The sequence below is a fragment of the Podarcis pityusensis genome, assembly GCF_964106645.2.
Source record: "Podarcis pityusensis genome assembly, chromosome: 12".
Classification (NCBI taxonomy): Eukaryota; Metazoa; Chordata; class Lepidosauria; order Squamata; family Lacertidae; genus Podarcis; species Podarcis pityusensis.
In genome coordinates this window covers 2,779,691-2,802,976 of record NC_138037.1, presented here as the reverse complement: position 1 = coordinate 2,802,976, position 23,286 = coordinate 2,779,691, and the positions used below count along the sequence as shown (strand labels likewise).

General features: G+C 45.8%; 2 protein-coding genes across 3 annotated transcripts in view; both read right to left on the bottom strand.

The window, feature by feature from the left end:
• SMARCC1 (SWI/SNF related BAF chromatin remodeling complex subunit C1) overlaps window positions 1–5,799 on the bottom strand; it is a 100,506-nt gene extending 94,707 nt beyond the window's left edge. Inside the window, exons 1-2 of the mRNA XM_080974003.1 lie at window positions 5,440–5,799; window positions 608–727 (exon numbers count right to left, since the gene is read on the bottom strand). Of these exons, the coding sequence (XP_080830129.1) occupies window positions 608–727; window positions 5,440–5,754 (435 nt within the window). The 5' untranslated portion in view covers window positions 5,755–5,799. The remainder of the gene's footprint in view (window positions 1–607; window positions 728–5,439) is intronic.
• Window positions 5,800–11,224: 5,425 nt separating this feature from the next.
• The window catches only part of LOC308459033 (KAT8 regulatory NSL complex subunit 1-like), a 45,688-nt gene continuing 33,626 nt past the window's right edge, over window positions 11,225–23,286 (bottom strand). Inside the window, exons 6-13 of one of the 2 annotated variants that reach the window (XM_080974046.1) lie at window positions 21,638–21,803; window positions 19,630–19,770; window positions 18,694–18,860; window positions 17,221–17,342; window positions 15,739–15,793; window positions 14,538–14,650; window positions 13,262–13,487; window positions 11,225–12,303 (exon numbers count right to left, since the gene is read on the bottom strand). In XM_080974046.1, the coding sequence (XP_080830172.1) occupies window positions 12,022–12,303; window positions 13,262–13,487; window positions 14,538–14,650; window positions 15,739–15,793; window positions 17,221–17,342; window positions 18,694–18,860; window positions 19,630–19,770; window positions 21,638–21,803 (1,272 nt within the window). In that variant the 3' untranslated portion in view covers window positions 11,225–12,021. The remainder of the gene's footprint in view (window positions 12,304–13,261; window positions 13,488–14,537; window positions 14,651–15,738; window positions 15,794–17,220; window positions 17,343–18,693; window positions 18,861–19,629; window positions 19,771–21,637; window positions 21,804–23,286) is intronic. The other variant, XM_080974047.1, reaches the window with a different exon arrangement.

Below are 23,286 nucleotides of genomic sequence, written 5' to 3'. Positions count from 1 at the left end.
AAAGGAATTGCAACTCAAGATGCTGGCAATTACCCACGAAATCCTAAATGGCTTGGACCAAGCACATATTTGGGTTCCATCTACTTATGTATTAAAGTCTCAAAACAAAGCCCAGATTTAATCCTACAGTATTCTTAGTATATTGAACCCTGCAGGGTTGTTAGCAGATATAACAGCACAAGAATTACAAAGAGTGAAGGCTAAATTGGTCAACTTGTGTTTCTGACACCAAGTGAAACAGGAAGAATCCTTTTGCTTCTGGGTTCAAATACAGTGGTACCTCAGGTTAAGTACTTAATTCGTTCCGGAGGTCCGTTCTTAACCTGAAACTGTTCTTAACCTGAAGCACCACTTTAGCTAATGAGGCCTCCTGCTGCCACCGCACGATTTCTGTTCTCATCCTGAAGCAAAGTTCTTAACCTGAGGTAGTATTTCTGGGTTAGCAGAGTCTGTAACCTGAAGCGTATGTAACCCAAGGTACCACTGTACAGCCTCCCACTCTTAAGTGTTGGCAGCTTTTCAGGAGGCAGCTGTAGACCTATTTACTTTGAAGTATATGGAAACACAACAGCTGAAGAAACATTACAAGAGCGTTTTAAATACTCACAGGGAACTTTGTAAAGGCAGGATTGGCAACATGCTTTCCGAAGGCATCTTCCTGAAACTGCAGCAGCTGCACCACAAGCCCAGCCAGTGTTTTATTGGTAGGAGCATCTGCTTGAACATACTGAAAAGCAAACGTTTTCCAAATCAATCTTTGTCTTTTCACTCATCTGGAAATCACTCACAAGCTATAGCAATTTTAATGCCACAAATTCAAGGTTCATTTCTGCCATGTTGGTGACTTTTTAATCCTGACTTTTAAGAGTTATTCTGCAACACAAGTTAGTAGCTAGGCAGTCAAAGAGGAGCTGTCATTAGATTTAAATTTGCCAAGTTCACTTAAGCTGCTATTAGTTTTCAATACATTAAATGCAAACCATCACTGGCAAGGCCAGTACTACTTCTGTGTTCAACACTATACTACTGCTGCTGCTGCTGCTGCTACTACTAGGGTCACTACTACTACTACTACTACTACTAAATTATTTGTACCATGCTCATCTGAGTGGGTTTCCCCAGCCACTCTGGGCATCTCTCAAGCATTAAGGGCACCCTATTTATATTGCATGGATTTCTTATAAACAGCATCTAACAGTGGACAAAGCTGATAACCATTTGCTACCCCAGATTACGTTCACATTTTTGTCCACTGTTCAAATGCATGAGCTTGCACCAGTAAGAGAAATGCACATTGGTATGAACATTTCACAAATTAAAGTGATCCTCAAGATCCTCTTTCCGTGGAGCCTTTGCTTGACACCCCATCTTCATACCCAATTGCAACAAAGTCTGTGTATTGACATTTGTTCACCAGTATCCTGAACTGCCATTGCCTCTCTCACATCCCATTCCTCTGTCATCTCGACTGTCAAATTTAAAAGCAGTCACTTCCTTTGCACAGCAACCCAGTTTTTTCACTTATGCTGTAAACCACCATGCGCACTGACGGATGTGTAAAAGAAATGGTATTTCACAGGAATTGGAAAGTTTGGTCTAGGTAGACATTGCTTATGGTCCCCACTAAGCCTTAACCCTCCCCACATATCTAGTCTTGCATTATCACAGGTGATGTGGAATAATCACACACAGGTGAGTGGGCACTGGGCTGCCATCTGCTGGAGACAAAGAAGTGTTGTATTTATTTCTATCATGGGCATGAAGGAAGCCAAGCGAAGTGCCACCTTCACTGAATCTCTCTGGTATCTCCCTGAATTTCTGAGCTAGGAACAAAGGGAAATTCCCTCCTCTGCACAGAAGCAAAGTCAGTCTTACTAGTCTCCTTTTTCCTTCAGAGTTCAGCCTCTGCAAAACCACTTTATGAGAAAAAATAAAACTACAGGTTAGTAATTTCTGTGGGCTTATTGGCAAGGCTGCCTGAGCCCTTTGGCAAGAGATGGGGAAGTGTATCGCACCTGACACTGTGCAGCACTTCAGGGGCAAAGCACTTGGGAGTTCTCAGTGATTCTGAGTGCCTCTTTGATCCCAGGTAAAAGCTGGGGTGTGATTTGTGCCTGGTATTTTTATACTGCAAGCATCTCCTAGTCTGGTATCCCCTGGCATTAATTATTTACTTTACAACACTGTTATTCGCTTGAATGTTATCTGCTGCCTGGTGTTTTGTTAGAGGTGGACCAGGGGAGTTAAGTGTCGAAGACAGGGAAGGTGAAAGAGACTGCCATCTTTCTGATGACAGGAGCTGGGTGGCTGTCTTGGGACTTCACAGCATCCATGTCAACCATGGGGCTGTCTTGGTACTGTAATGACATGTGTACACTGAAGCAGCAGAACTGACAGCAAGAGCACAGGTGGCATCAACCTTCAACTCTAAATGAACATGGGTGAGAATGAACTACTACACTAACCATGTGGCAGTGATAGCAACAAAGAAAGCTTGCTTCTCTGTCACTGCTGTGTTTGCAAACAGCCATTCAGCAGAGCTTTTCTGAGTGATTGATGAATGCCCTTTTGACATTTGGCCCACAAAGCACTGTTGTGACATCTTTACCAGCCTCCTCTAACTAAGTTGTGCTTTCCTTTAGGGATAAAGGGGCTCAGATTTGGACAAAGTTGGACACCACAGTTACAGCACAGTTACTCCAGCAGAGTTCTCCAGAACACTACCTGTTCAATCTATACAGCATCAGTTCCAGTTGTAGCCAGGGGGGGAGGACTACTGCAGCCAGGCTATACCGAACCAGGAATGGCCGTAGTTGGTGAACCAGCAGATATCAGAAATACCACTGACGCTACTTTGGCTTCCACACAAAGAGAGATCTGGGACTACTCCCAAGTATGCACCTGGCCACTTCAAGGGGACTGCAACTCTGTGCAAAACAGGCCTCTTACCCAATTCCTGGACATAAGAGCTACAAAGCCACCTGTTTTGTTGGGTTTAACTTCAGTTTTCTGGCCCCCAACCAAAGCATTTCTACGTCAAAGCAATGATCGAGCAGTTATACAGCCTTAACTGATTAAGGGAGAAACAGGAGCTGGGCGCCAACCACATTCTAAAGACTCTGTTCCAACCCTACCCCGATAACCAGATGTTAAAAAGCATGGGGGGTCAGGAAGGAGCCCCAGAACCACACAGCCGGCTTGCTATGGGCTCACACAGCAGTCCCCCACTGCCACTCTCTGGAAACTGCCATACGGATAAGACAGAACAGAACCACCATATCACTCTGCCTTCAACACACAACCAGCAGTGCCACTCCAGATGAATACCATGGAGAACAGTATCAAAAGCCACTGAGAGAAAAACCAAGAGGGTCAATCCTCTCCCAGCACAGGTCATCAACCAAGGCTTCTTCATTGCAAAATTAGGCCTGAAACAAGACTGAAATGGGCCCAGGTGATCTGATTCTTCCAACCACGCATGGAGCTGGATGGCAACCATCCTCCCAAGCGCCATCCTCAAAAAGGGAATAATAAAGCCATCACATCTCTCTGGGTCTAGGGAAACATGTAAACGTAGTTTTAATTCTGTATATATGCCCTGGGTTCCTGCATTGATAGTAATTATTTCCTCATCTATTACATTCATGCTTTTAAAGAACACTTCCAACAGTTTCATTCGCTAACCTCTGAGACTTCAATAATGCTTTTTACTGCTATGTTAATAATGTTTTAACTGTCTCAGAGATTATATGCTGCTATGAACGTTATACCTTTTACTATGCCAAGACATCTCGTAAAAAGGGGAAACAAGCCCATATTTAAAGTTCCACATGGTACGTAATTTCTTGGCCACACACAGAGGACCTTGGGCACACTTCACGGTTTCACCACCACCTCAGAAATTAATGCAAAGACAGCTTCAGCTAGACTTAAATGAAACTGATAGCCCTGTCAGCTCACACATCTAGGCCCAGAAGTCCTCTTAGGACAAAAGACCACACTGAGCATGTGCCCCAGGGACCTGCTTGGCAGGGGGTTGGACTCGATGGCCCTTGTGGTCTCTTCCAACTCTATGATTCTATGATTCTTTACAAATGGACAACCTCCTTCCTCCCGTTTTGTTCCATCACGCATTATCCCTCTGACCTCTTATAGCCCCCCCCCCCCCGTGCAGAAAGGCTGAAAATAAAGAATAACAGCAACCTGATATTTGAAGCAGGGACAGCTTTTAACATAACAAGCCCCACAACTGCAGGGTGAAGAGGCAGCTGGCCCTTTGTTAGCTCTTCCCAGGGAAAGCAAAGACCTTGCCTCTTCCGCACAGAGCCCGCCCCCTTCCCTTCACACAAGAGCTCCCATTCAACTGGAAAAGGCGATCCTCTTTCCCCTAAACCCAGGTAGGTAACAGGACACCCTGACCAAGTCTGAACCAATTTGCACAAGCCACTCCCCTTTTAAACTACCATTCTCAGGAGACAAGGAGCCTAGGTCCCTGCCCCCAACTATTCCCAGGATTACACTCCATTCAGTTCCTTTCTCTCTTAAGCCACACGCCCCCTTCTGTTTATTCATTTATTGAATTTGCATGCCACCCTTCATGCACAGGTCTCAGGGCAGTTCACAGCATAAGAATACAAGATAAAAAAATACAGAATATATAATGAAAACAAGAACAAACCACTGAGCCTCCTCCCCTCCAATACTCATTCTGTATGTAAACAGCTACATTCACAAGATAAACACAAACCACATGACCCGAAAAGGGTCACCCTTCCGCCTGCCAACAATTCAGCACCTGTTTATTGCAAAATGCAACCTGCACAAGCGTGTTTACATGCTCCCCTATCAGTCCCAAAGGAAGCCGGCTGGCTGAAGTCCTGTGGATCCACCCCTCAAATACTCTTTATAATAGGAAACAACCCTCCAGAGAGGACGCCCATCCCTCACACCCCAGTGTTGCCCACCAAGTTGCTCTGAATTCCCTCACCTACACCTGGCCCCCTTGGAGTCCCCACCCGGCTTCCCTCCTCCTTATTCTGCACACCCTTACTCGGGAGTAAACCCCGCTGACTTCTGCAGCACTTCAAAGCCCCCCCCCCCCCCAGATCACCTCCCATCTTGGGGTTTTGTTTTGTTTTTGGCGCTCAAGTCGCCTCCCTTTGTCATGCCCCGCTCTCCGCCAGCCCCGCGAGAGGGAGGCTCCCTCGGGCAGAGGGTCCGGGGCCAGGGAGGGGAGGGGGAGGGGCGGCTCCCCCCTGAGGCCCCGCCCTCCCTCGCCGAGGGAAGGAAAGGGGCCCGTGAGGAGAAAGAGGGAGGGGAGGCGGCGGGGCGAGCGGGCGGGGCCCCCTGAGGGGAAGAAGGCGAGGCCTCTTTCTCCTCAGGCGACGCCGCCGCCGCCGCCTCACAGCTCCGCCGGGGCCTGGTCCTGGGCCTCCTCACCTTCTTGCAGTGCTTGCCGAGCCAGGCCCGCGCGGCGTCCAGCTGAGAGACGGTGTCGGGGCTCTCCCAGAACTTCCCCGAGGGGCCGCCGTCCTTGCGCCGCGACGCCGACAACGGGGCGGCGGAGGAGACCCCCGAGCCGGGCGCGCCCCCTAGGACGCCGCCGCCGCCGCCGCCTGCAGGCACGGCCGCCGCTGCTGCTGAGGCGGCCGCCGCCGCCGCTGCCGCCGCCATTGTCCTTCCCGGCCTTCCGCGCCTCCTCCGCCGCCACCGCCGCCGGGGCCCGACGCCTCCCACTCTCTTGGCCCCGCGCATGCGCAGAGCCCGCGGGACGCCGCGGCGGCGGCTGCCACACCGCCGCCACTCTCCCGCGCGCACGCGCAGCGGACCAGCCTCCCACGCGCTCTTGCCTCACGCGGCGCCTTCCCCGCCCGCCCGCCCGCGTGCGCGCGGGACGCCGGCTCCTCGCGCTGGCTCAGGAGGCGGGAGTGCTGGCCGGGCGCATGCGCACCAAGGGCCGTTTAGACGGCCGCCCCCCTTGCGACGCCCTCTCCGCGCAGGCGCCAGGTGCGGGCGGGCCACGCCTCCTGGAGGATGTGCGCATGGGCGAGGCTGGAGCGCTTTTCCCCCCCCCTCTCTGCGCAGGCGTGCCGGGAAAAGCTGCGCGCCTGCGCGCTGAGGGGCCCTTGTTCTGGTCGCTGCCGGGCCGGGCAGCGTGGCGGGGGCGGGAGCAGCAGGCGGGCAAAGCCGATCCGCCAGCCCTGGAAAAGAAGCAGCCCGAGCCTGGCAGGAAGGAAGCAGCAGCAGCAGGGATTGGCGCCAGGGATCCCCACCAATTACTCGGATCTGTTGCGCCCAGCTGAATATGCAGTTAATTGACCGTGCAATTCTGCATTGGGCAGAAGGAGCAAAAACAACAGCAGGAGAGAGAGGCTGCAGAAGGCTGGCTCCATCAGCTTTGCCAAAAGCCCAGCTCCATCAGGCGCCTCCTGCCCCTGAGCTGCCAGCTGGTCAATACAGGAACAACTCGCCAGAAATGGGGGCCTGGGAAAATCCGACAACAGGGCGATGAAACATTTCAAACAGAATGGAAGAATGTTGTACGCAGGAAAGATTTGTGTGAAATAGAGAAACCAGTAGAATCGAAATAAACCTCATAATGTGTAATATAAATACTTTCATTGGAATAATAATTATAACGTAATTAAAGTAACCAATGGTAGCTGCAAATAATATATAGATAGACAACAAGAATTGCATATATAGAAGGGCTTATTTATTTACAGACAATCTATGGACAAATGCGTAAGCAGAACAATATATAGAATGGATAAAGACAATGCGAAAAAATTAGAAGCGACATAAAGAAGTCAAGAAGGAAGGAGGGAAGTCAGCTCATAGGAGCAAACTATAAATGTATAATGTAATATAATATGTATTTGAAGTATGAAGTCTGGAAAACTAATAAAAGATTATATTTAAAAAAAGAAAAGAAATGGGTGTCTGGAGGGTGGTCGTACCCTGCCTTCCTTGTTCCTTGTCCTTTATGTGATGTGTTTTCTTAGATCATAAGCCCGCGGGCAGAGACTGTCTGCATTTTCATTGACTGTAGCCCTTTTGGCTGACAGCAGGGTACAAATGCTCGAAAGATACAAAATAATAGGGGAGTAACTCAGTGGTAAAGGACCCAATTCAATCATTAATAGCATTTTCTGACAGGGCTGGGAATGTCCCCTGGAGAGCTGCTGGCAGGCACAGACAACACGGAACTGGGTGGTTCAAAGGTCGGACTCCTAAAAAGGAGTTTCCTATGGCACTGAGAAGGCTAGAGCTGAATGTTAGAAGCTCTTGAAGCTGAGCCATAGCTCAGTGGTACTGCTTTGTATGGATAAAGTCCCAGGTTCAATCCCAAGCACAGGGCTAGGAAATAGCACCCACCTCAGAAATGTCAGTTGCTGTCAGTCAGTGGAGATGAAGCTGGATACACAGCTTTTATGCTCCTAACTTTTAAGACATAAAATAAAAATAAAAAATTGTCCAGTAGCACCTTAGAGGCCAACTACGTTTGTTCTGGGTATAAGCTTTCGTGTGCATGCACACTTCTTCAGATACCACAAAAGCTTATACCCAGAACAAACTTAGTTGGTCTCTAAGGTGCTACTGGACAATTTTTTTATTTATTTCGACTGCATCAGACCAACACGGCTACCTACCTGAATTTTTGCTTAAGACAGAACAATTCTATTGAAGACCTCATGCTCCTTCACAGGCTGCAATCCTATACACATTTGTGAAGCCCTTTGAAGGTGGTAGACTGTCCTTCATTTGAGGTTTTGAAACACAGGCTGGATGACAATTTGTCAGGGATTCTTTAGCTGCAATTCTTGGATTGCAGGGGGTTGGACTAGATGGCCCTTTTGGGGGGGGGGGGATCCCTTCCAACTCTTATCATTCTGTGACTTCAGAGCCAACATGTATAGGATTGCCTTGTCAGTCAACCGGCATAATCCAGGTCAGTCAAGCCACATTGGCTGCCCTGCCAGGGACAATGCCAGAAAGTTTCTCTGGTAGTGAAGATAATGGAGTTGTGATGCAGGAAAAATTTCTACTGAACTACAGCCTCATCCGTTTAATAAGCCACACTGTACATATGTAAGCAGAGCAAAACCTTTGGGTAGTTCTTCTAAGTATTCATGCGATGGTAGTTGTCCTGATGAATATGTAGTCTCTTTTTACTTGGATGTTGACATTTTAAGGCAGCCTTTCTCAAGGGTCAGTCCTCAGGTGTTGTTCGACTACAATTCCCATCATCCCTAGCTTGCAGAACCCATTGGTCAGCGATTATGGGAGTTGTAGACCAACATCACCAGGACAGTTAGTTAAGGATAACTTCCAAGTTCTTGCAGTTGCCTCCGCACCACGGACTAACCTGGGCGTGCTAAGAAAGCAGGGCTGAAACAAGAAATGTGGGCTGATAAGCAGGAAAGGAAACAGCAGCCATTCCATCAGGGTGTAAGAGAGAAAAAGATGGCGCTGCAGGGCTTCTTCCAGTGAAAAACATGCAGCTTTGGGCTCAGTCTCTAGCATTTCCATTCCAGTTGGTCATTGCAAGAACTCTGGAAGGGTGTCTTGAGTTCACTTCTGCTTCCAGCCAGAGGCACTAATGTTTTCAAATCCCGGTTGCTGGAAACCAGAGTGTGGGGAGTGTGTTCTCACGCTCAAGTCCTTCTTGCGAGTTTCCCACAAGCTTCTGTTTAGCCACTGTGAGAACAGGACGCTGCACAAGAGAGCCACTGACCAGATCCAGCAGGTTCTTACGTCCCACTCCCTGGGTGAAGGAAATCTCTGGTATTTGCAAACTGATTTGGGGGCTGTCACAGTCCGGTACATGGGCAATCGAAGTCCCAGCTAGGGACGGGGAGCAAGATGGCGGGGTGGGAGCAGGAACGGGAGTCCAGAAGCCAGGAGTCAGAAAGCCAAGAGTCCGAGGGTCAGAGAGCCGGGAGTCAAGAAGCCAAGAGTCCGAGGGTCAGGAAGCAAGGAGTCTCGAAGTCAAGGGTCTGAGAATCAAGGAGCAGGAAGTCACGAAGTCAGGGGTCTGAGGATCAGGAAGCAAGAAGCCAAACGCAGCAAGGCAGGAAGCTTTATATCCCTTCCCGGCTCTTGCCACCAGGTGCTGTGAGTTACCAAGCGGCCTCACCTGTGTGGCCAAACTTAGGAAGGCCCCAGTGATGCGAAGTCCCATTGGTCACAGGGCCTGGCTCCTGCACGCACACCTGACAGGGGCTTTTTTTTGGCTGCAGAGCAGGGTGAAATGCTTTTAAATATGCAAGAGTGGCTAGGAAGATTAAAAATGCAGAAGAGCTGGGTAAGACAGGCTCTGTTCAAGGCTGCCTTTGGAAAGTGCTCAGAAACTTCCAACTGGCTCAAAGAGCTGCAGCCAGACTCTGGAATGGGGCTGGTTTTAGGGAGCAGACTGCCTAGCAGTCTGTTTCAGAGCACAACTCACAGTGCTGGTTATAACCGATAAAACCCTACATGGCTTAGGCCCAGGCTATGTCAAAGACCGTATTCTCCCATACAAACCTGCCCAGGGCCCTGAGATCTTTGTGAGTGAGGCTTCTCTCAGTCCAACCACCATCACAAGCAGGTGTCATGGGAAGAGGGCCTGGAAGTTCCTTCCTAGAGAAGTTAGACTGGCTCCCTCTGGCATACAAAGACCTTTTCATTCCAACAGGCCTTTAGGAACTGGCTGTTTTACAGGAAAAAGACTAGTGCTGTGAGCTTTTTATTGTTAGTACCTGTATTTTTAATATAATTTATATACATGTCACTTTAATTCTATTCGTCTTTAATTACTGTTTATTTCATAAAATTATGTCTTGCCTGTAGAAAGAAATCCTCAAAGCGGTTTTAAAAAAAGATAAAATAATAAAAATCAGTTAAAAATTGTAATACTTTAAAACATACAAAAGTTAAAAGATTAAAATTCACCTTAACCTTCTATTGATAATTTTCTGTTTTTAGCTTTTCTAGTTTATCTGTGTTTTTATATTTTTCTCTGCAAGCTGCCTTGAGTCCTTAGGTCTGGGGGAGCAGAATAGAAATAAATGTAATAATGTAATAATGTAAAAATGCCTGTATCATCTGTGTCCTTTCCACACCAATGTGTGTCTCACACCTGGTATGAGTTTTAAAATATTTACTTCTGTGAAATGGTGTTTACATGGGGGGCGTTCCACACCTGCTTTTTCCAGTAAATTATGCAACTCCATGGCTAGGACAAGAGGAAGTTCTACCTGCTAGGCTACCTTTTCTTTGTTATTTTCATTGTTTGCTTTTCACAAGACCTGGAGAGGTTCTCACCAGAACTCTTGAAAACCTTTGCATGAAACATTTATGCTCGTTGACTTTTCTCAGCTGTGCTCAACCCAAGGCAAGATGTCCCGAAAAACAAATGCGAGTTTATGCAAAGGAAAAAGACTTCGCTGCTGTGTTTGTAAGAGCCACTAGCTTTATTTTCTCTCCTGTTTTCACAGGATTTTTGCACAACATGCTGTGAAGTCATTCCTGGCACATAAGCCTTTCATGACTCAAGTTATAAACAGAGTTCAAATATGAAAATGCCAAAATGACAGAAGGGAGTCTACATACAGAACGACACAAAGTGTGTGCCTACTAGACAGTGCTGGCCGTAGCTTCGCTAGATCCAAACTTTGGAGGGGGTGCAAGTATGATTGGGTGGATTTGGATGTTGTAAAAAAAAAAAAACAACCTTAGAGAAGTGAGACATTACCAAACTCCTTGAAGTTGAAGTTGCTCTAACTTTGACAACCACCCTGCACTGTCTCCTTGAATGCTGCCTCCTCTAGGCAAACCTTTCAGTAGCAAGTTCACTGACCTAATCCTGACGAAGCGTCACAGGTGAAACGCCATGGAATTCAAGAAAACGGATTGTAGGTTATTGAGTAGAATGGAAATCCCTTTCTACTGGAGGCAAAGCTGAATCCTCGCCAGCTTTGTTTAAAAACACACACCTATTCCATCAGAGAAAGGATTTCAAAAGGTAAATCAAACTACCTGGGTGATTAAAATATTATGAAGTTCAACCCCATTTTTTTATATGACCAGATCCTTAATCAGGAGGACAACAACAACAAAACGGCCACCCAAGACATCCAACCTGTCACGTTTTATTTCATGTGCTGGGAGATAAATTAGAACATCCCATACAATGAACAAGATTTACAGGTCCTCTGAAGGAAATGTAAAAAAACAAACAAGCTTTATCATGATTTATTGTTTATTATTAGCAACAATAGCATTTCTGCAAGGCCAAGAAAACATGATTTGCATGTTAGAGAATCAGTGATTTCAGAACTACATTTAAAAATTAAAAACCATTATGAAAAATTTGTAGGGGAAGCATCTGTCCTCCCCTACAGGCATTTATTCAGCACTCACACACACACCAACTACCCCTTGGTTATATCCCTTGCTGCCATCTGCGGCACCGGGACAAAGCCTGTGATCTGTGCGAGTGAGTTTCCACAATCGATACTTTACTCCTGCCCCCAAAAGTGGCATAAAAACCTCATGAGGACTACATGTTCAACTGACTGGCACCCTTTCAAAGACGTGTTGCCTGAGTAACAGACATCCAAATTGAAACAGCTCAGCCTCCCCCTTCTTTTGCTGTGTCTTCCATCCTCTTTGCTGCTCCCTTTTTGGGTTACATCTTGGGCTGCTGCACTTGTGGCACCAGCACCTAACCTTGCCAGCGAGGCGCAAGAGTTCTTCTGCCCAGAAACAACCTGCAACTGGGCTTTCCTGGATGCCTCCTCCCCCCTTACCACACTAGGGAGGCCCAGCACCTTGCCTCTGCTGCTGCTGCTGCCTGTCCAGCCCTTACTGATCTAGGGGAGCAGGAGCTCCAAGTTCACAGCTGGACCTCTGCTCCAGGCACAGCAGTGCTCTCTGCCGCCACTGCCTTGCTAGGCCAACTCGTCAGCCAAGCTCTGTGATACCAATCTATAGAGTATGGGTGCAACTCTTCCACGGGTTATCATGGGGCCCAAACGCTCATCTGTTGTTGATGAGCACTGGCGGGACGCAGGGCTGGCCTGCAAACTCGTCTTGCTGCTTGCTGACGCCTGGTTGCACCTGCCAACCGGATACAAATGGCTCCCTAGGATTAGAAGTGCTGGAATTTATATTGTTAGTCCTCAAGCCCTGATTGCTCCTAGAGTTCCACTGCTGAATGGTACTTGTCTGCTTGCCAGGAGCTTCGCACGGTGGGTCCTGAAGCGCCTTATACTCTGTGTCGGAAAGGGGGAATGTGCGGGGCTCCCACGGCTGGACGTTCTACGACAGAGAGAAAGAGCAGCAGCGTTAACGGAACGGAATATATTATTGTCATTTGAGGAGGAGGTGCGAGAAAGAGAGAGATTACGCATGCTTCCATCTTGCTTGGATGAGATTAAAAAACAGAGGAGCAGCTTTTCTCTTGAAGGAACAGCAAAATCAACAGTAATCATCCTCTCAACCCTTATTCATAGGTCTAGTTTACATATGCCACTTTCTTTATCTTGATAAATATGATGCCTTCCATAGAATGAGAAGCTGTTTTAAGTCACTGGCAACAAGATGCCAAGGTGCTCAGCTCAGATATCATGCTAAGCACAAGTAAAAGGCCACGCTATAGAATAAGCATTTAAGCAAACCGTGCTTTAGAGATGCATGTCAGTTTTCATTCTTCATCTGCTAAACATTCAGCTTCATTGGCTTGCTCCTATTTCAGTGGGGCACAGATAGACACAGTAGGTGCCTTAACTGTCTTAGCTGTGCCTCCTTAACTGTGGTAAGATCAAAGACAACGTAGTTTGCAAACTAGTTTCAATACCCTTGTTTGGCTGCCTTTACAAACCATGGTTTATGAACCAATATAGGTTCAGAGGTAAAAACTATGGCTTGGCATAACAACCCAATTATTGTGACACCTTTTTGGAAGTAAGGTTACAAGGTTTAACTTCTGTTTCCCACCCGCAGCACACAAATGCGAACAATCCACTGCAATGATACATTCAAAGTCCAAATATAGAAGGTTTATTTGCATCCCCTTCAGCCCCAGAAATGCTTGTGAGCAATTCTTCAATCGTATTCTCTTGTCTTTCATGGCAAATCCAAGATGGTGACATCATTTTATACTCTGAATGAGCGACCATGGTGGGCAATGAAGATGACGGAAAAGCTTCGAATATGTATGGTTTGCCAAGTAAACAGGCTGTATGTGAGATCTCCAAGTAGAAACACAGGTCCTCACCTGAGTATCTTCGTCCATTTCTGAGAAGGAGAAACTTGTGTCTTCACTAAAGGACAGACTGTTTCTGCCCCTGCCCTTTATGAGAAGGGGCTGCAGAACATTGGAAAGTTCTGGGCTGAGAGACCCCATGGGAGAATTTGCATACTGGAGATGGTTAAGATTATGTGACGTGGCATCTGGAGAGCCCGGCTGAGGAATCCATCGGCCATCTGCTCTGTTAGAGCTCCTAAAAGAAAAACACGCCACAAAAAAACAATCACGCTGCCAATGTGAAGCCACACTGTGAGGACAACTGTTACATGTGAGAACTGTAAGACTCAAAGAAGTGCAAGCTCAGAAGCAGAGAGGCCTATAGCCAAGGTATCATGCAGAATTTCAAAATGAACTCTTCACCCATACTGCACACTCTTTAAAAACAACAGGAGCAGGCAGGGTGGGGGAAGAGAGTCTACTTGACTTTTCACTGCCATATTTACAGCCAGCACTCTCACTCTGGCAATAATTCTACTCATGGATTTGACAATGAGGCTAAACTACTGGAGAGATTCTGCCTGGTTTAAGCAAGGGAATGTGGCTTAATACAGAGATCTTAGCTGCCACATAGTGCAATAATTCTAGTCCTCAGTGTTTGCAGCAGCACAGGATACTAAGGCTCTGAAATTAAAACGAGATCCAATGGTAAGTCTTCCTACAGACAGAGGGTGAGAGAGAGGGGTGTGTGTGTGTGGGTGTGTGGGTGTGTGGGGGTGTGGGGGTGTGTGGGGGTGTGTGTGTGTGTGTGTGTGTGTGTGTGTGTGTGTGTGTGATTTCACTCATCCTGTTATGCTGTTACAATGTTTCCAAATTTTCATGGAAGCCAATTCTCTTCCTACCTGCTCTTACTCCATTAATTTCTGAAAACACAGAGGCTCAAAATATGATAAATCTCTATTATAAGGGAAATTCCACAGCTGCTTCCAAGCCCGCTTGCAAACTTTTGGAGCACCCTTAACAAAAGCTTATTCATTCGTTATTTCAAACCTGTCAACAGTTAGGCGGGATATGGGGGGGGGGGTGAACTGACCCAAAGCTATCAAATTATTTCCTAGCTAAGGAGAAACTTAAATCTTGTCTACTAAGGCTCAATGCAAAACTCCTAATCCACCCAACCACAGTTCACTGTACTGACTTCTTCATTAATGCTTTGCTCACAAGTTATGCAGGAAACAAAGTTTTGAATATAATCTGACTTGGGAAGAGAACTATTTCACAACACACAGCTAACAGCAAATGTTACCTGTTCCCTCGCCTGTGGGAAATGCTTCCTGCCCAGGAATCCCAGCGGGCCCTTTCCAGCTCTTCATATTTTTGGTGATGGTTCAGATATGTCTCATCAGAAATATCTTCCAGCTAGGACAAAAGAAAGTTATTTTTGACACATTCAAGAGAGTCAAAGCTGTTTCTAAATAGATACTGTCCACCCACCCACCCCAAGAGACACAGGAAAAATAACCACGTAATCTGTACAGGCCCAGCAGTGCAAAAGTTTAATAAAAGTACAGTTTCCCCCTTTCCACAGTTGCTAGAACATCACAGGTGTACACAAGTTGATAGGACTGTTTTGGTAAACGTGGCTACCAAATAAAGTACATTAATTTTGTCCAACAACGGAACCAATTCTGCACCTTAATAACTAAATTTATGGAATATGTGTGTCAGGGAACTGACATCGGAGCTAGAGGCGGAGGGAAGGCTCTCAAATGATGCTGGAGAAGGGCCCAGCAGGGAGAGAGGCAGCTCAGCAGATGGGGAAGCAAATCAGCGCAACACCAGGGATAAAGGGGGGCAGATGGGGGGAATCGGCGAGAGGGCTCCAGGACTCTTCACCGGACACCAGCGGGGAGAGCATGGGTCCTCCGCTACCCACGCCCTCCCTGCGCAGAAGGCTTCTGCGCAGGGAGAGTAGGAGGAGACTTGGCGTCAAACAACTTTTATGTTGGAAAAGGTTTAAGAAACGCCCACTGACGGATTCTGCTAGCGACTGAGGCAGCCACGAAGTGAAGGGCTGTCCAGACAGAAAGGTTTAACAAGGCAACATAGCCAGGAGAGGCGGCAACTTACGCACGAGCAACCCATACTCATTACAATGTGTATACAACCTTTTGGATACACAAGAATGGAGATTTTCTCACACAAAATAGGTTTTACACTCCATGGCAGTGTTATTCAGTCTTGCAGTCTTGAATGAGAACAAACCAAAAGGAGTATGTGTTTGCTTTGATAACTGATTGGTTCAAGACACAAAATGAATGTACTGACTGCTGGCAGGATAAGCAAGGTAAGAATGGTGGTCTGTCACTCAAGGGAGTCAATTCTATGTAAAGTGAAGCTCTACACTTTATAAATACAAGGCAAGAGAAGTCCTGGTCCATGCAAGCCTAGTTAGACAGATGCACTGCTTGAGGCATGAGATAATGACCGGATCTGTTCCTCCTCACCTCTGAATCTACTTCTCCAGAGGTCTTGAGCTCTTTGAGATCCACCATTCTCCAGCTGCAGGAAGAAAATGACTCAGGGTTAGGGTAATTTCTGCACATATTGCAAACAACTGCATCAACCAAAAGTGTACTCCAGGGCTTGGCTTGCTATGGTGCTGCTGCTTCCTCACCAGTAGACACTGAGGCAATGCCACATTCTGAAGTCAAATACCTTCTCCAAAAAATCGCCAAAGGAGGTGTCAAAACAGGCTATGCCTAGTTAGCTCTAGTGCTCTCTTGTGCGAGTGCTAAAAACCATGCAGGTTTCACCTTTCTCATAAGCAAGTGGACCTGCTAAATATCTACTGCTGAAATAGGGTGGGGGATGACGACAAGGTGGGATGCACAGAAGCAGAGTAAATGCACACACCATCCTCCGGCACCAGGAAATAAACCCATCCCTTATTCATGGCTACAGGGATTCTTCCAATTCCGCTCTTAAAACATACATTGATGTACAGTGGAAACCTTGGTTCTCAAACTTCATCCGTTCTGGGAGTCTGTTCAACTCCTGAAACCATTTGAAAACCAAGGTGCGGCTTCCAATTGGATGCAGGAGCTTCCTGCACTCAAGCGGACTTCTGGGTTTTTGGAGTTCAGGAGCCAAAACGTAAGAGTACCAAGGCGTTCAAGAATCAAGGTACGACTGTACAGTACAGAACTCAATCACCCTCAACCTTACCACTGCTATTGACTGTGTAGAACAAATGGATTTATGGGGGGTGGTTATATATTTATTGGGGAAACTGCCTTGTGTGCTATGTGGCAGAAAAAGGTCGTGCGTGCATGTGCTCGTGTGTGTGTTTAAAAGCAAGTTTCTAACCCTCCATCCTGTGGAAGCAAACATACATTGCTTGCACCCAATATTCCTCAAGAGCCATGAGGGCTAGAAAACTGCTCCACAGCTGCAAAATAACTTTAAAAGGAAACAAGTGTGTTGGCAGTGGATGAAGATGTGCTTTAGGGTAAGGTACAAGTAACCTGTGAAGCTCTAGATGGATATTTCTGGACTGCAATTCCCATCATCCCTGCCAACTGGCTACACTGGCTGCAGATAATGGGAGTTACGATTCCAGGGCACCCCGGTCCTGCTGTAATACACAATTCAGCCACTGAGTGTTTGGCCAGTTCATGGTATTTTAAGTTCCTCCACACCTGGAAATACAGCTAACGCTTCACCAGAAGGTACAGTTAGGAAACTGCCACCATGCCTCAGGGCACTTTAGAAAGGAGCGTGTTGATGTGACAACTTCAGGAGGAGTTGTTGTTAACTCAGCCCTCTCCTTGACTAGCAAAACGCCATTTGGCATGGCGTGCTGTACGTTTACTCTTAAAAAAAGACAACTGGATTTCTTGCAAAAATTATGAAAAACAATGCTCTTATGTCTAAATCAACAAGCTCCAGCTGTTGTTTAAATCTGAAGAGTCTCCAGGTGAACCCACCTTGGTGTCAAAATCTCTTTATACTGTAGCTTCTCCACCCGTGTAGCTGCAGCCATTGACATGGGGATCACTATATTGTTGATGTCATAGGAACATTCCACCTTCTTCTTCTTGGCAGGCTGCTGAAACCAAACAAGGATCATCAGAAAAGAATACAAAAACATAGTACTGTCATTCGCATTTCCTCCCAACACATCAAGTACAAGCACCCCACAGCTGGTTAACCGATAGCGTCTAAATGTCCACACAGGCAAATATAGAGTCTAGCAGCTGTTTCAACATCTCTCTGCCCCAGTACGTTACCTGTGTGCTGTGAGACTGTGCTGGTGTGACCTAAGCAGCTGCAACAAATCTGAGCTCTAGGTCAGCACTGATATGCCTACAACAGCACCTCCTATTATTGGCCCAATGCTCCATGCATAATCAATCTTGCCTGAATAAAAGGACTCTTAGGTGTGCCACATTTTTGCATTGATTTGCTGCAACTGCTCTGTGCAGCGGTTGCTCTTAGCTGCCTTGAGCATGCCAATGGAAAGATCGTAAAAAATGGACACATCTTAAAACATGAATAATGAGCAGCCAACTAACATTGAATGTGCTACAGAGCACAGAATAGGATGGGGAAAGTTTCTTGACAGGGTGGGGCTAGGGCAGGCTTCCTCAACGTCAGCCCTCCAGTTGTTTTTTGGCCTACAACTCCCATGATCCCTAGCTAGCAGGACCAGTGGTCAGGGATGATGGGAATTGTAGTCTCAAAACATCTGGAGGGCCGAGGTTGAGGAAGCCTGGGTTAGGGGATGAAGTTTCCCAGGCAAAACTCCAAAGGCATTTTGGCCACCATGGAATACAACACTATTAGCCTGGGATATGGTTACTGAGGTCCTTCCAACAGGGCAAGAGGTAACCATATAATCACAGTCAGGCTGTTTATTGATAAACACAGAAGCCATCTGAAATACAGCTTAAGGCTTTTTAAAATACAAAGAGAGCAAACAACCTCAGGATGAAAAAGGGTGAAGTAGTATATAGAAAAACACCCAAGACAAGAAGCTGAAGGACACAGGAATGTTCTGCCCAAAACAAAAATGAAAAGGGTATAAGTGGATAGTCTTCTGCCTCTATTTCCACATTTTATTCAACCTTCAAGGCTTCCTTTTTCTTTTGAAAAAAACCCAGCACTGGTTTTTGGTTTTTTTAGTGCAGTAGTCTGCATATCTAACCAATGATATTCCTAAAAGAAAACGAAAAAAGCCACCAGGAGATATGCTTGAAACAGCATAGCAAATGAGTTAGGAGACAATTCAAGGTTAAGAGAACAGCGCATCATTTAAAAAACGTTTTGCACTCCCAAACACGCCTCGCTCAGGGGAAAGATGAAAGAGGCTTAAGTTTAAAGCGAAGTCACCCAGCAACACTAATTCTTTATTTCCTCTTTGCATTTCTGTTTGCCAAAGGGACTATGTTCCAACTCACCAATGTCGAGCTGCTAGCAGTCATGGAATTGCCAGGGACTTGGTTGGAGTGAGGGGCAGGTGTATTTTCAAAGCACAGAGATGGCACATGATGTAAAGAACTGGGTTTGTAGGTCTGAGGGCTAGGAACAAAGAAGCTGCGACTGGCCGATCCTTTCAGCAGAGGACCTGGTAATGAAAACAGGAAATTAAGAGGATATACTAACTCTGCAACTTCTGCTTAACCACAAGGTAGAAGGGATCTCATTTTTTCTACTGCACTTTCTGGAAATAGTTTATCTGTTATTTTTTTAATGTAGCTTGACTGGAGGAGCAACATCAAGTGGGAGTGAACCGCAAGTGTATCAATATATATGTTACCCTAAAATATTGCTCCCGGTGCCCCTGTTTTGTAGATGTCCTACCTAAACCACCAACAACCCTACTGTTAAAATTGATGCACAATGATGGAGAGACTGGACGGAGAATTTTCTTTTGCCTCTCTTGCAAAAAACAAGCTTGTGTTCATCCAATAAAATCAACACAATCGTTTTAGGAGAGGGAAAAGGAAAAACTCCATTTAGATAATGAATAATGAACTTAGGAAATTCTCTGATACATGATAAGCTGACCACTCAGATGCTTTTAAAAACCATTGGGCAAGTTCATGGAGGACTGTTATCATGACCAATAGCTACTGATAGATATAAGCAGAACTCCCCTGGACAGAGTCAAAAGACCCCTGGTTTCAGATACTGGGGATAAATAACATGCTATATCCACCTCTTTCAGGCTCCTGTCAGTGGCCACTCTTGGAAACAAATGGACCTGATGATCCTTTGGTTTGATTCTGCCCATACAGTAGATGAATTTTTTCCCCTCAGACACTGTGGCACCTTTAATGGGAACTCAGGCCTAGAGCTAAAATAATGCTTCGCTTATATTGCCTATAATTTACCAGATGCAGAGAGAGATGATGAACAAATGTTGTTGGTAAGGTCTTTCAAACCCCACTGGGGTATCTTGAGAGTCTTGAGTTTATGACTCAACCTGTGGTCCTCTCTCAGCAAGGCTTCAAAGTGTAAATGAAGAGGGTTGCCTATTAGCAGAAGAAAACAAGTTAACCCACACTTGTTATTATTCGGTATTCAAATTTATATCCTGTGATTGTTACAAATAATTCACAAATCATGATAATTGCACTGAATACTTCCGATAATTATAGTACATGCATATTAATGGTACAATATTTTGCTTCAGGTTTTTTAAAAAAGATGGGATCGGTTAGATTTCACATACTGTTCTTGTAGCTTTATGTACTTTACATTGTGGGGTATTTTGTACCCTGATGCTTTGTGTGCAACTATATTATCTTACTTAAAAAGGGAAAGATCTTAGTGAAGGCATGATTTATTTTCTCTGTACCTGCAACTGGTGCCAAGCTCAATACCGTCCATTTGGTATTTAACTTATATGGCTTTCCTGAATTACACTGGACTCCCAAACCATACTGACAGGGTTCGGCAATATATTGATGTATTGTCCAAAACTGGATTCAAGTCTATATTGTGGTATTTGTTTCATAATTTTTGACCTGGAAATGTTGTGAATTTTCTCTCTCTCTGTGCATGTGCTTTGCAAAAATCACAACATTGGAAAAACCGTGAAGCCAGCCAATCCCTCTACATAAAAAAGGTAAAGGGGCCCCTGACCATTAGGTCCAGTCGTGGCTGACTCTGGTGTTGCGGCGCTCATCTCGCTTTATTGGCCGAGGGAGCCGGCGTACAGCTTCCGGGTTATGTGGCCAACATGACTAAGCCACTTCTGGCAAACCAGAGCAGCGCACGGAAACGCTGTTTACCTTCCCGCCGGAGCAGTATCTATTTATCTACTTGCACTTGACGTGCTTTTGAACTGCTAGGTTGGCAGGAGCAGGGACCGAGCAACGGGAGCTCATCCCGTCGCGGGGATTCAAACCACCAACTTTCTGACTGGCAAGTCCTAGGCTCTGTGGTTTAACCCACAGCGCCACCCACGTCCCCTTCCCTCTACATAGCTCCACCCTTATTTCAGACATTGTGATATATCGTTATATCACGATGTTTAGCTGATGATATATCACAATGTTGAAAACCAGGTATCGCCCAGCCCTACACAAACACAATCCATTTCAATATTAACAAAAAGGAGATGACTAAGGCTTGTCACATGTCACAGCATGCTCAGTAAACTATGGTCAGCAAGGTTAAGTATGGACCTTCACAGATTTGGCTTTCATCAGCAAGATCTGGCTCATTTTAAACCAGAGGTGGCTAACCTGTGGCCTCTAGATGCTGTTGGGATTCCAACTCCCATCAGCCCCAGCCCCCATGTCCAACGGTCCAATAGCATCTGGACATTATATAAATGAATGAATAACAAACAGCAACAAAATTTGAAAGGCCACAAGTTAGCCACCCATGTTTGAAATGAATGATAGGGAGGGAAATGTTTGAGTGATACTTTTACCAATGAGAGAATCACAATATAACACACCAGAATTTATACAAAGAAATGTGACTAAAGCATCGCTGAAATAAACTCAGTGCCACTGGTCATCTTGCAAAAACACCTCCTTTGGCACTTACAAAATAATGGCAGCACACTGCTTTTATTACTTTTGCAGATTTCCCAACTTTTGCTTTCTAGTAATCTTTGTACATGATTCTCTTTAATCCCTTTAAAAGGCGGTACGTTAATTCTTTAGAGAAGCTGTCCTCCATGGAAATATCAAGCAAAATAAAAGGAAATTCTGTTCTACATTATAGAAATTCAGCCTCTACAAATGTGGCAGAAGACAGGAGTGCCAAAACCTCCACTGAGATATGATGGCGAACACTCAGCTCATGCTAGTAGAATGAAGGCAAGCCTCCTAAACAGGCAGGTTCTTCATTCCACATGAAGAGGCTGTTTAGCATTTTACTCACCGTGGGAAAATGACAGAATGGGATGGAAGCCTGAGTCCAGCAGAGCTACCCGCTCCTCTAAAGACATTGTCTCTGGGTCTATGGTCTGGACAGAGGCCTTACAGTCACACAAGATGCAGGAATTGGGTCGTTCACAGTTACACTTCATACTGAGAGGTTTCTGTGGCTGGAACACAAAGGATATCAACAAAATAGTTATTTATCTGGAACGGTTAAAACGACCACTCTCTGTTTCAGACACAGATTAAAGATGACTGCAAACCAAGTAACCCAAAGGCCTAACACATCAAAAAGCAGAAGCACAACAAGCTCTGTGGAAAACGTTGCTTCTTCCAGTGGGTACAGTAATGCTCCAGAGAACAAAGGCAAGCAAGAAGTGCCAAAACTCAGCAGTACGGGTGGGGCCTAAGAGTACAACTGTCACTTCCTTTCCAATCTCTTCCTGTTCAGAATCCTGGCTCTTCCCTTTGCAAACATTCCATTTCTACTTGCTGTCATGACTGAATACAAACAGTGAGCTAAAAATAAATAAATGTGTGATATATTACCTGTTCCCATGGCTCTCTTCATACTGCTGAACCCGTTTTTTAGCAGAGCATTTAGCAATACTAGAATGACTACAACTGGGGGGCTCCAGGTTCAAATCCCTGCTCAGTGACAAAGCTTAGGATGATAGCCAGACCTACTGAAATCAACTGCCTTAAGTAACTAGGTGAGCTATCCCAGTGGAGATGCTACCCCCTTTTTTTAAAAAAAAGAGCCAATTTTCTCTTGTTAGCATACTTTACATGATTCATGGTGGAATAATAGTGCCAGAATCTTTCAGGCGCTCATCTAACTAACATTGCCTCTACTACTACTATTAAATTAGTAGCAGCAGTAGTACTAGCCCATCAGAATTATTATTATGTATTTATACCCAGCCTTTTCCTCTGACGGACTCAAGGCAGCTTACAGATAAACGCAAGAATCATTTAAAATGTAGCATAAAAACAATTAAACATCAATAGAACTAAAACTACATACATATAGTAAACATACAATAAAAACAGCACAGAACCGACCCTTTCATTAAAGCAGTCAATCCCCAAAAGCCTGTTGGAACAAGTAGGCTTTCACTTGCTGGCAGAGGGACAACAAGGAGGCAGCCAATCTAGCTTCTCCAGGCAGGGAGTTCCAGAGTTGGGGAGCAGCCACCGAAAAGACCCTTTCCTGCATCCCCACAAGGACCAAGAGAAGAGCCTCCCCAATAAGATCTCAAAAGCCAGGCAGGCTCTTAGGAGGGAATGCCGTATTTTAGATAGCTTGTACTTAAGCCACCTATGGGCTTTATAGGTCATAAGCAGCACTATGAATTGTGTCTGGAAACAGAATGCTATCCAGTGGGGCTGCTCTAGCAAGGGAGTCGTCTGCTCCCTATAACCAGCCCCAGTCCAGAGTCTGGCTGCAGCTGAAGTTCCTGAGCACATTCCAAAGGCTGCCCTACGCAGAGTGTGTTACAGTAATCCAAATAGGCTGTAATCAAGGCATACGTCGCTGTGGCCAAATCAGACATCTCAAGCAATTCTGTCTGGAATTCCTACAGTCCAGAACTCCAAGGTAACAAGGCGACCACAATTTGATTGCTGCCACCAGACAAAATTGTGTCC